The sequence below is a fragment of the Heliangelus exortis genome, chromosome 2, assembly GCF_036169615.1.
Source record: "Heliangelus exortis chromosome 2, bHelExo1.hap1, whole genome shotgun sequence".
Taxonomy (NCBI): Eukaryota; Metazoa; Chordata; class Aves; order Apodiformes; family Trochilidae; genus Heliangelus; species Heliangelus exortis.
Window position 1 is genome coordinate 46,562,271 of NC_092423.1, and position 13,012 is coordinate 46,575,282.

At 40.0% G+C, this 13,012-nt stretch overlaps 1 protein-coding gene across 1 annotated transcript in view; it reads right to left on the reverse strand.

The window, feature by feature from the left end:
- The window catches only part of SUSD5 (sushi domain containing 5), a 45,849-nt gene extending 40,192 nt beyond the window's left edge, over positions 1 to 5,657 (reverse strand). The window contains exon 1 of the mRNA XM_071735920.1: positions 5,411 to 5,657. Coding sequence (XP_071592021.1) covers positions 5,411 to 5,504 — 94 coding nt within the window. The 5' untranslated portion in view covers positions 5,505 to 5,657. The remainder of the gene's footprint in view (positions 1 to 5,410) is intronic.
- Positions 5,658 to 13,012: the final 7,355 nt, after the last annotated feature.

Sequence of the window (13,012 nt, forward strand, 5' to 3'; positions counted from 1 at the left end):
GCTTGAAATATTCAAGTATTGAATTTTTCTCCCTTTTTGTCACAAAAGTGCTGTAATTCCCAAGATGGGGATCTAAAGATCCTGGTTGAATACCTGTAAAATTTTTATGACTGCAAGTTGCAATGAAAGGTTTTTGTCTTGGTTTTTTTTTAAAAAAAAAAAAAGCTTTTTCCAACATACTCGATGATATCAGAGTCATTTTTGTTATTGGGGTTCTGAAAAGTTAAATGGTATTTTCTTTCTCTCTAGCACGTTATGACAGCAGAGAGAAGTTGTAAAGAGTTTTCTGCCTGACACGGTATCAAGAGATACGTCGTTATTTTTTTAAATATGCAGTTTTAAAGATGAGACTGTTCTATATTTCTACAAGGCACAGAATGAAGGATCATGTCTTTGTGCTTATTTCTGTGAAGAACATAATATGTGTTTGGTTGTGGTACCTTTGAACTGCCACTGTGTCTGAGCTCCCTCTTAACTCTCACCCTTCATTTCTCCCCCAGAACATTTGATTCCCATAGTGTGCTGATGGAATAGGTTGTGTAGAAATTTGCTTCCCAAACTCCAGGTACTTTTCTGAAGCCTTTTTAGGCAAAGCCAGTCCTTTTGGTTCCAAGATCAGCTAAAAATCCCTGAAAAATAGTCTTTGTTAGGAGGCTTAATGCACATCTTGCATTAAGCAGGTTCTGAATGAAAAATGCCCTATTTACAGTAAGTTTCAGGTTTGAAGGGCAGTGAAAAAGTTTTAACTTCAGTGGCAAGACATACAGCATAATTCTTCCCGCTGTTAATTAACAGCAGGATTCATTACTCTGAAGAAAAATTCAGGCTTGAAACCAAAAAACAGTCTTTCTTTAATAACTAGCCTATACTATATCATGAGCCTCTACCATCATCTGATCACAATTATTATAGAATATTGATTATATTTTGATATATCGATGAAATAATTGTTTGGCACTAAAACTTCATAAGCAAGCAGTATCTGAATATAAGTTTTATTTGAGTACCCCAATAGATTCTGATTGAAAAAATACCCATAGAAGAGCAGAGCTTCTAGGATTCACTTTATTCACCTTGTTTAATTCCTGCCTAACTAGACTGTAGATTCCCTCCGGTAATTCCACCATCATGTCAAAAAATTCATGGTTGAACTAGTGCATGTTTTTTCAAAGGGCATCCAGTCATGATTCAATGACTTCAAGTAATGGAGAATTTACAGCACACTTTAGAGTAAACTGTTCCAATGGATCATTACTCTCACTCCACCTTATTACCAGTTTCAAATTTTGCTAAACTCAGCTTCTGACAACTGGACCTTATTATGCTTTCAGGACTGAAGAGCAGTACAATTGAACATGTAGATGCACAAAAAAGGGACTCTTCAAACATAAAGCTAGACTAAAACCTATTTATTTTTATTTTTAGGGATCTCAGTTAAATTAACAGATTTTTCTTGGTCACCAAGAAGACAGTTGGACTAATTTACTTTAATACAATAACAGATACAGGTAGAAGTTCTGAGGCATAAAGCACGGTTCATAGCCTTCCGAAATGAGTTCAGAGTTCTCCATGTCATCAGCAGGATTTGCATCATGCTTGAAGAAGAAACATAAAACTGCATAACTAAATATAATTTGAAATAAAACTGTCTCTCACAAATAACATAAAATGAATGCCCTTCCAAAGGCATGCCCAGTCTGCTGATCTCATTACATGATACCTATTAGTTCAAAGGACAAAACCTACTAAGTTTCAACAAAATAAATCTGGTAAAGCTATGCAAATGTGTAGTCTAATTTATTTTTACTTAAATGCTAAAAACTTCAAATTGAGGCAAAAGGGAGCAGAGGAAGGGAAGGTCACTTCAAGAGCAATTTCATCTCCATTTCTATGGTTGTATGTAACAATGCTGGGTTTTTTATATGTAATAGGGGTGGAGGATTCAATAAAACTGTACAATTACAGGCAGAGATTTGGGTAATTACCAGTGCTGCTTAGTGTTCATGAAAGCAGAGTTTATTCTGCGAGGAAGTAAAGCAAGTGATGTCTTTCTTAATTCCCATTGAAAACCATCAAAACAGGGAGGTCACTTTTCAGTTCCTTCCCAGCTAAATTCAGCTTGAGCTTAAATTTTAATTTTACTTCGTTCTTTAGGATCACATAATTGGAACTCTTTATGCATTTATTTTTGCAGCTACAATAATGTGTGCTGTTTTCCAAGTGGGAGCCTGTATAATGCTCAGACACCTGCTACACTGATGCAAGTGTCCAGAGAGAGCAAAAGAGGAGAAGCATACTTTTTTCCTTTTCTTTACAAAAACAAATATGCAAAGCAAGCCAAAGAGTGTAGTAGGCTTTTTTCCTACCTTTGACATCAGACATAGCTGATTTTAGGTCAGAAGAATGTATCTCAGAGCCTCACCTAATTGTGCCTAGCTTTCTGGATTCAGGATCCTTCCACTTGCAGACCTCTACAGTCCCTAAGCAAGGTCTGGCTTGACCAATAGGTCTTCTGTGCAACTCAAATTTAGCCAACAGATCAGTTCTCTCTGTTGGTCTGTAACAGTTGGTAAAACTTTGCAATTAGCGTTTTTATTTCAACTCAGGAGTGTCTTAGTAAGGTAGATTACTTGCCATCATTCTCTTCTGACATCCTGTCCCAGAAAACTATGCGGAACACCATAGTTCATATGTACAGATATTTTAGAATCCACGGAAAGACAAACAGGATTAAAAAAAATCGCAGGTAACTTCTGTGCAGGATGCATGAAGCTGCATCCTTGTTCTCCTAGTCCAGAACAAATGCAAGGACATTTTCAAAAGCCTGTATTTCCACTGCTATAATTGAGAGCCGAAGTTATAACCTCCTTTATTCTCCAGTAATGGTGGCACATCATGGAATGTCAGACCAGGAGCAAGCCCTTGAGAAGCCTTCTGTCTGCCCAGCCCTGACAGCTATAAGCAATCACATTTTAATTGTAAAAAAAAAAAAAAAAAAAAAAAAAAAAAAAAAAAAAAAAAAGCAAAGTGAAACAAAGCTACCTTTTATTTTGGCATTTATTTTGGTCTTTCTGCAGTCTACCTGTACTACAGCAATATGTGAATATGTGCTGTGGTAAATACTAGGCAAAAGAGATCAATTAAACCTCGAGTCTTTACACCTTCACCAGACCTCAACTGCCTCTACTTTCACTGCCTCCTCTCTGTCATTATTTCTTTGTGAGATAATAAAGTGCAAGTCTACCTTAGGGAAATATATTGTAACCAGTTTTGGAGTTACCCCCACCCCGTTTCTGAATTTCACAGGGTTTTACAAGGTGAATGCAAAATCCCCTCAGCGGTTTGCAAAGCAGTCAGTTACTCTAAGTTGAAAATAACAAATATACACATACATAGGTGTCACCCAGACAGTCCTTTGGCACTGAAGTAACATTTGCATGCATTTGAGAGTAGCACCATTGTATTTTCACCAGCAACATATGCAAACGAGAAGGCGGTTTCCTGTCTGGATTAAGCCAGAATCTGGTACAAAAGAAAGTATTAATCCTGTAGTGTACTCTCAGATCTTCTTAAACACGTAAGCCTACACATAATGATAATTTTTAAAGTTCATGGAAAGTGTTTTCTTCTGTATCAATGTATAGTGCAGGCAGGTGTTTTATAGGACAGTGTTACACTTGTTTGTTTGAATACTGGTATCAGGAGAACACACTGAAGAGCATGTTACTGGAGGATTCGTGTGTTTTTCACAGTGACACTTAGAAGTTAAATTAAAATGGAAACTGTAGTATTATAATAGTGCTCCACAGCTGTAATGTACTTTAGATAGTCTACCCTTTAATTCTTATAATTGCTTTACCATGTGTGAAATAAATTTGACAAGCTGTTGAATGAGAATTAAAATCTGCCACAAACTGCCTTAAAATGATCTCCAACGTTTTTTCCCTGTCTCTTTTAGAGGATTTCTGCTTAAGAACCAAGAAAATGCCATTAATTCTGCAGAAATAATACAGATTGGAAGCTGCTTTTGAAAAGATAAGGGAATTCTTCAGATGAAGCATTTTTAGCAAGGGAAGTTAAATATCCCTATCTTGTTCCTTTTTCTTAAGTTCTGTGGAGAATCCTCTTTAGGCGTGTGCATTTTTTTTTCTCCTCATCTTGCTAGGGAAGGAGTATTTCCTGAAGTCAGAATAACAGTTTTGCCTACTGCAACACAGTGCAGTTGTCTGACATATTTATTTTCCTTTATTCTAACTGAAAAGTAATTTTCTTCAAATTTGCAAGACAGAGTTCCATTGTATAAATGATTTTTTACATAAAGTGGTACAAACATATAGGCAAGAATAATTTTCTCCCTTCCTGTTGCCATACTTTGTCATCAGCTGAAATAAATTTAGGGTAAGGAGGGAAAATACTCTGAGAATGAAAAGAAGAGGTTTTTATTGCCCTATAATGCTTAAGATCTGCTCCCTGGAATAACGCAGCAAATATTGACGGTAAAGGATTTGTGTATTGAAATAAAAAAAATCCTGAGATCAGGCATAAATCTACCGCAGCTGTGAAAGTGAAAAAATGCAGCCATTCAGAATTGCTCTCCCAGGAAAAGACACAGTTGTTTGAAAGATAAATTGTGGTTTTGCTAAGGGACGCTGGTAATCATTACCAGAGCCTTAATCATTAAAAGAGCAATAGGCTACTGGAAACTTTCAAGAGATGCAGCTATTCAGGATTATCATCAGCAAGTAAAAAGTCCCAGTTCAGAGTAACTGGTAGCTGGTGCTTCAGCCACAGTCATGTCCTGATCCCATCCCTTGGCAGTGAAGTGGAGATGAAACTCACGTGGAGAAAGGTAAGCAGTCATCTTCAGCGTGTGTGGCACTGAACAGAAAAGATTAGAAAAGCCTTTGACTTCTTCTCTTCCTTTCCTCAAGTACCTGCCCATATAAATTGACACTGGGGGGCATCCGAAGTGGGCAGATGGGGAAGTTCATTGGTGAAATAATATTTTTATTATAAGGAGGGATCTCCTAAAATATAGTTGATCTTTCTTATTCATGTTCTGCGTTTGTTTTTATTATTCTTATTTCCTCTGGAAAAGTTCACTATCCTGTCATTTTGTTGTAATAAAATAATCTTAGCCTTCTGGGATCTTATTTCCTTTCTCTGCTTAACCCCAGGATATTTGTCAAGTCCCAAAAACCTATGAATCAGACATTTCCTAACCCAAACTGGGGCGTGTATTGGAATTTGTTATTTAAAAAAAATAACAATAATAAAAAAAGTTTGGGGTTTGTTCTTTTTTTTTTTTTTTTTTTTTTTTTTTTTTTTTTTTTTTTTGCAATAACACATTTCAACACACAGCTCTCATTCCAGCCATAGCAACCCAGCCCAAACTGAATGGGAGACTCACCATCAGCCCGAACAGAGATGATCTGAAGGATGAAGAAGACAGATCCCACGCCCTGGAGAAAGGTGAGAGAGAATCTCTGAGAGCCTGAAGCCATTGCCCTGTTTGCAAAGCCCTCAGCTGCAGGAGGTCGGCTGCCGAGGTTTTTTTTTTCTCTCCTTCTCTGCACTTTCACAGCAGGGGCTGCGGTGATGATTTCAAGGAGCACTTTCCCTCGGCAGGATCCTGCGTCTTGGGTTCGCACTGAAGGCGGGAGGGGTGGAAAAAGAAAGAGGGAGGGAGAAAGGAATCCTTGGCTTGGCTGGTGTGAAGGGGAGGGGAAGGTGGGGGGGGAGATGTCCGGCCAGCTGGGGTTGGGGAGAGGCTTTACCCAACCCAGTCCACAGGGCAGTGCAGACAAAGAGTTGGTGTGAAAAGTCACATTACGCTGTCGGTAAATACCTAATGGATCACGGTGGGAAGAAACATAAAAGCCAAGAGGGAGAGGAAAGGGGGGGAAAGTACGAGCGACGAGCAGAAGAAATCCCTGGCTGAGAGGAGAAGGGCAGCTAGATAGCTGGAGCTGGGACGTGGTGAGTTTGTGGGCTTAGCTGTGCATCTCCTAGAGGGATGGGTTCAGGCATGGGGAGTGTTTTCTCTCCGGAAGGTGGAATCAGGCAGCAGCACGCTGCTGGGGGTTGCAGGTCAGGGGCTGCTGCAGCAAGGGTGATGGTCTTCAGGTAAGGGTTGAGGAAAGGTGGCAAATGGCATGGGACCCTGGTGGCCAAGCCTTCCTGAAGATGGGGACTGGGATGGATTAATCGTGCTCTTTCAGGTCGCGGGTTTGGGACAGGCATGAGGAACTGAAGGTCAAAGTTGGGGTCTATCAGCTGGTCTCTGTCAGCACTCCTGGTCCAGATGAATGGTGCTGGTCAGGTCTGAATGCTCTGAAAGCAGCTGATGAAGGGAGTTTCTAGCTCCCTCTGGCACTGACAGCACTGACATCTGTCCCTTATTCTCATTCGTCCTATGTTTGTCCCACACAACTCAAAAGAAACCCCCACAGTAAGAGGAAACATACTGGTGGTGATGCCAGGATTTATTTCACTAAACATACAAATGGAATAGTTTTGTGTTGCTGTTGGAACTGAGCAGGGCTCAGAAATGTTGTTTTCATATTCCCATCCTACTTTGCTTTTATTTAAGCTTCTTAATTTTTTTTCCTTTAGAAATTCAAAGCTGGGTAAAAAAAAAAGGCTCAGTCTGCTAAAATCTCTGAGCCACTAGAAGCTAAAGAAGGAACCTGACCCTCCTCACTGTCAGAAGCCGTGGTGTCCTACATGGTGAAGTGGTTTGAGATTTCTTGCCTACAAGAAAGCTGGCAATGGACTTTTTAGGCTGTCAGGTAGTGATAGGACTAGGGGGATGATTTCAAATGAGAAGAGGGTAGATTTAGCTTATATATTAGGAAGAAGTTCTTCACCATGAGGGTGGAGAGACACTGGCACAGGTTGCCCAGAGAGGGGGTGGAAGCCCCATCCCTGAAAGGTTTTAAGGCCAGGCGGGACAGGGCTCTGAGCAACCTGATCTAGTGGGAGGTGTCCCTGCCCATGGCAGGGGGGTTTGAACTAGATGATCTTAAAGGTCCCTTCCAACCCTGAAAATTCTATGATTCTAATTCTATGATTCTCCTAATGCTGAATCTGCCCAATGTCGGTTTTGGTCTAAGTGAAGTGACCCAGGATCAGGAACTTCTATACATGATCTTCAAGTAATACAGGGAGCTTTATAAATCCTGTATTTGATGAATTCAGGTGGATAATGCTCTGATTCTCTTGATTTTTACAGAATTGTAGCTTTCTTCCTCTACTTCAAACCTGTGTATGGCATGTGAACATACATGCTGAAAGCTTTCAGACAGATAGCTTTGAATTTTCTGTTTATCAAGACAGCAGGTTTGTTTACATTGCCTTGGCAGCCTGATTTGTAACAAACAACTCCAGCATTAGAAGGATGGGCAGTTTCTGGCTCACACCATCCTTAGCATAGGATGCTTGGCATAATATAACCACGTAACTGCACTTCACTTCAAAGAAACAGTATGCTCTGTTTGGCAGAAGTTAACATACAGCATGACAGAAAAGGCAAGAGCAAATTGTAGCATTCTTTGAATTTTTTTTTTTCTTTTACCAGTGAAAGAGCTAATGGCATAAAATGCAGTTTTAACTCTCTGATACAGCAGTCGTTCTACTCTTATATTAAAAATTATGGGACAAAGAAAGATGAGACCAGATGTGAATGTTCATACTTTTAGTGAGATAGCAAAGAAATTTCATGAAACTGAGTAATTACAGCAAAACTCACAGATATTAACAGAGACTTGACGTGACAACAATAGCTCCAGTTTTCCTTGACTTAGGACTGCTCCATGTCATTGGGCTGATGACTTTGTTGGCCCTTTGCTGTCCTCATGAGTTTGGCCAAAGCAGTTGGAGGAGACAACAGCATCTTCCGGATTTCCATCTAAAATTCCAAAGGTCTGTTGGATTAGTTTTGCTATAACTGGATCATTTCCTTGTGTTGATATATGTAAAGGCATGTTGCCACTCTGGCTCCTGTCTTGGAAAATCTCAGCTTGTATTCTTGAGTACAACATACTACTGATTTTAAAGAATTGCAACAGACCACAAGATCTGTTTCTTTTTTCTTTTTGAAGGCACAAACGATTCACAGAATGGCTTGGCTTCTTCTTGTCATCCCATCTCATCTGTAAAGTAACACTGGAAGTGTGGAAAGGTAAGGATGCTTACCACTTATTAACTCCTGGAATGTAAGTAGCTCACTGCCAAAGAGTTGTCCTTCCAATCTAGTATTTCTATCAGCAGGAATTCCTGCTCCTACTGTATTTTGGGAGATTTACATAAAGATGAGCAGACTAGGTTTTGTACTGAAATGATGGATGCATTATTCTGCATTGATATCAACAGTAATCAGGCAAAAATCCTGCCTTCAGACTTTGGGCTTCTTGGAACAAAAAATCCCCTCCAAATGATATCTGCAAGTTAAGATTGTTGGAAAGAGATCCAACCATTTGCCCAGAACCTCTTGGATTTCCATAACTACAGGGAAGGCATTGGTCAAACTATTCACATACCATGTATTATTACGACACAATTACAGTTGTATGTGAGGTTTTACACATCCTGCCTTCCTTGGGAGTAGCAAATGTTCCAAGAGTGATATTTTATAAAACAATGCTACACTATATGCAAACTTTTACACAGGGATTAAGACATGTGAAGGCACTGGGCCATAAAGGACGTAGAGCCACATATGAAGAACACACAGAACACTCTTGAGCTATAAAGTGCACAACAAGGGTTTGGGTATCACATACTTGAAGTGCACCTACATGCATTTACATCTGGAATATGTCATTCAAGTTAGAGTGGATTTTTAATGCTAAATAAAACACCTGAAGGAAACTCAAGTGAACAAAGACACATTTGAAAACAGGAACGTGTGTATTTACAATAGAGATTATTGTATTTGGTCTCTTCATATCTACTACTAGGAATATTTACTTTCTGCCATTAAAAATTTATATAATATAAACATTATAGATATAAAGGCTCCAATTCTGCAAATTCTAACACATGATCTTAAGCCTTTGCAAGATAAGGACCTGGGATTCTAAGGCCTTGAGCAAATAGACACTCTCAGAAACATTTGCTATCTCAAGCCAAGCCGGGCAGATGTTGGCAGATTTGTTAAAGTGCTGCAACTGGCAAAGAATCAGGTCTTTGAAGAATGCTGGAAAGTCATAGGAAAGGTCACTTTTCATATAAGAATAAAGCACAATAGAAATAAAGTTTCGGTTCAGAAAAAGATACCTCTGTCACTAAAGCACAAGACTCTGTTTAGCTTGTTTCTCTGCATAATTGCTTCACATGTTGACAGTCTGCATGATTTAGATTGAAGAACTGAATATACCCCATGGAATATAGGCTTTAGGTTTACTTATCATGCTAAATTTTAATTTATTATTTTTAAAAGACAGAAATATACATTAATACATGAGGAAGGTGGTGACTAAGCAGCCCTAACCAGCATGATAATTAGAATTTTTCATACAGAGTCTGCACAGAACGATGGCACTACTGGAAACTCTGTCATCATCTATGGAGATCCATGCCCAGGTATGAGTTATCATACCCAGACTTTTAGATACCAGTTGATATATGTAAATAATGTGAAAGAGCTGATTTCCGACAGGCCAGGCATGCTGGTGATGATGCTCCTTAGATACAAGGGTAAGAACTGTGGAAAACAAAAAATTTGGGTTCTGCAGCTTACTAACATTTACTAACACAACTTGTAAGTCTACACAATCTTCCAAAACTCTTTCTCTTCACATATAAAAGGAGATAACCAAGTTTGTACAGCATTCTGATATACTCCTAGTAAATAAACATAAATCTCTTTTTCAGACACTTTTGTAGAATCATTATGATTATTATGGGGGATATTGCTTTCCTGAAGCCTAGGACTTGAGCTGCTGCTTGAAAGAGGACATAAAGAATTATGGCTCAGCTTGCCAAGCACCATGTAAGGGGGGCTGAAATACCTAATAAACAATATAGCATTTACATACAAGCACTGCAGTGACTGACATCTCCTAACGGATATGGAGTCTGTGGGACTGAAAGGCAGGCAGGAAACCTTGGTAGTACTGTACACTTATTGTATTCACAGATAGTATACCTACTGTATATTGGGATCCAAACTTATTCTGCAGCTGTGTCCAAGCTTCTAACCCCCAAAAGCAACTGGAAAAGGGAAAGAAAAAAAGAGGGAGAGAAAGATTTCTTTGTTTATAAAATGTGAATTATTAAGCAACATTAACAGAGACAAACATTTTTCAGTGTCTGGCAGTCTGCAACAGTATACTAGCTGCAGGGAACTTTTTATTTTATTTATACAGAGTGTTTGCACCTAATTAAATGGAAAAGTAGAAATGTGCAGAACTACCTGAAAGTAATTCAGGGAGCTGACAAGAAAAAAAAAAAAAAAAAAAAAAATTAAAAAAAGGGTAAAGGTATATGGCCCACTTTGTGGGTGGTTTGTCAAACACAGGGACCTGTGTCATGGTGCTGCTGACCCTGGGAAAGAGTGTGATTTTTACACTTACATCATGTTATGTGGGGTCAGGCATTGTCATGTGACAGGCCACGACCCTCATATAAATCATTGCCATGTAAACTGTAAAAATCACACTTCATTTCTTGAAGACTGAGCACTCTCAAGAAAAGAATGAAGACATGTGGCCATAAAACAGCAGCCGCTATTTTAGTGATCTACAAAATTAACTCAATTTTTTTCCTGACAAACAGAGGTAAACCAAACATCTGGCTCATTTTGGTTGGTGTTATTTGGCTGAGGAGGAGGCGATATTTACTTTTTTGCTTTCTTCTTTTTCTAAAACCTCCCAGCAGTTTAATGGGTGAAAATTATGTAGCAGCACAAAAACAGTACTCAGGTTTAGCCAAATGGTTTCTTTTTGCTTTCTGTGGACATCTGTAAAAGTCTGGGTAGAGACAGAATCTAATACCATGCCTGGCTTTCCATCTTCAGCCTGCAGACAAACTGCTAACATTTCACAGTTTCACTCTCCTTTTCTCAAACCTTTTAGCCTTCACCAACCATGGTCTTTAGTTACATGACAGAGAGAGACTGAATTAAATTCAAGGCTGCATCTACCTAGTCAATAGCTTCTGAGTGCCTCACGCTGGGGATGCTCACACAGCATGAGCAAGCATGGGATGTGACTCATCTTCTCGTGGTCCCTGGGCAACAACCAGAGAAAAGAGAGTCCCTTTTTTAGGGATGTCACTGATGCTGGGAGACTCCTGTGAGGCAGGGTGCCCATATCAGGACCCTTACCTCCATCAGCAGGGTGCCACGCTGCAGGAATTACACTGAGATTTATTTCACCTGCACAGTCTGGGTCAAGATGGACCAACGAGCAACAGCTGGACAGTATTTACCACAGATCCCTACCCCTTCTCCTTCCACTCCTACCTTGAATTCCTTCAGTCCTCTGTAAGTCCCATTGCAGGTAGTCTCAGGAATACTACAGGGCCAGGGTGTCTGTGGGAGGAATTCGGGCTGCAGCCAATTTATGAAGTGCCACATCTCTGGCACAAGACACTTGGCATGGAATTGTCTTCCTGTAGCAGAATTGTGCTCCAGCATCTCAGCTTTGGTTTTCAAAGGAACACGTCTAGTCCTCCCATTTGCAAAACACACCCTTGCAAATATGGGAGAAGCAGGCATGTAGAAAGCTGGAAATGACATCTCTTAATGCTGCAAACACTCACAGCTGGGGCTGAGGGCAATACACAAGGCCATGGTTGTAGCGTTTGTCGTGCTTCCAGCACTGTAATTAATTTGTCTTTTATTTTACCAGTCACCTAATATTTTGGCTTTTGTGTCTCAGCCTCCTTCTCCAGCTATTTCCTAAAATTTTATTTAACTGTCTTATAATGTACAATCTCTAGACCTTACGGCATCCCTAATTTTTCATTAGCTGTTAGCTCTGCCCTCTAGTGCTGCATGTGACAGGGGAACTGGGTGTTGTGTTACAGATCCGTGGCTTTGCCATAAAAGAAAGCCCAGCTGGTGTTTAAAAGCTGACTGCTTAAATGCTAAATGGTCAACAATCTACGTGTTGACAAAACTGACTTGACATTTCTTGTGGCTCCTGGGAGTGGATTACCAGTCCATTTAAACAAGAGACCTCTGAAACACAGCCCACCTAAACCCCAACATTTTGCAATACCAACCAACTCAAGTGAAATTTACTTATATCATCCTTTTGCTGTTCAGTTTGTGGCTCTGCTTCACCCCACAGGTTCTCAGCTGCTCGGGACGTCACCGAGTGCTGCTCTGAGTGAAGCACAACTGAGAAAGTTTCTTCACCTCTGCATCTGGAGTTTGAGGTCAAAGTGGAACAAAGAGCTGAGCCAAAGAGAGCACCAGGTCTGTGCTGAAGCAAAAGGGTTATATGGCAGCATGACACAGGAACCAGATGTGGTATAGTCATGAAATGTGAGTTTCAGCCTGGATGCTTTGAAGTTTGCAAAGCATACACAAGAACTGATAGCAATCTGGACCTAAGGAGCAGACTTTTTAAGTAGAGTTTTATGCAAAACTTAAAGTGCTCTGTTTTCCTAATTCCACGTGGGGAAAACAGCATTGATCAAACACACTGAAGCAGTCAGGATAATGATTCCTAGCTCAGCAGAACTGTGTGCAGGAAGGAGAAGGCATAGCTGTTAATATCAATCTTGGAAATGCCTTCCCTCTTTGCACAGGCCAAGCATGCCATTGCTAAGGTCACTCCAGCTTTTTGGTAAGATAATACAAAAAAGGCAAGTGCTGAAGAAGCTTTGAGTCTTTCTTGTCATAGATGCTCATTCAAACTTGGGAAGGAGATACCCTTCCACACTGCCATCTTCCCTTCCTCCAGCTAGCACGCTTAGTTCTCATAGTCCAACCTCTTTTCACACCTCTCCATGATCGCTCCAAGATATGGGGGTACTTGAGGAGATTAGAACTGAGCAT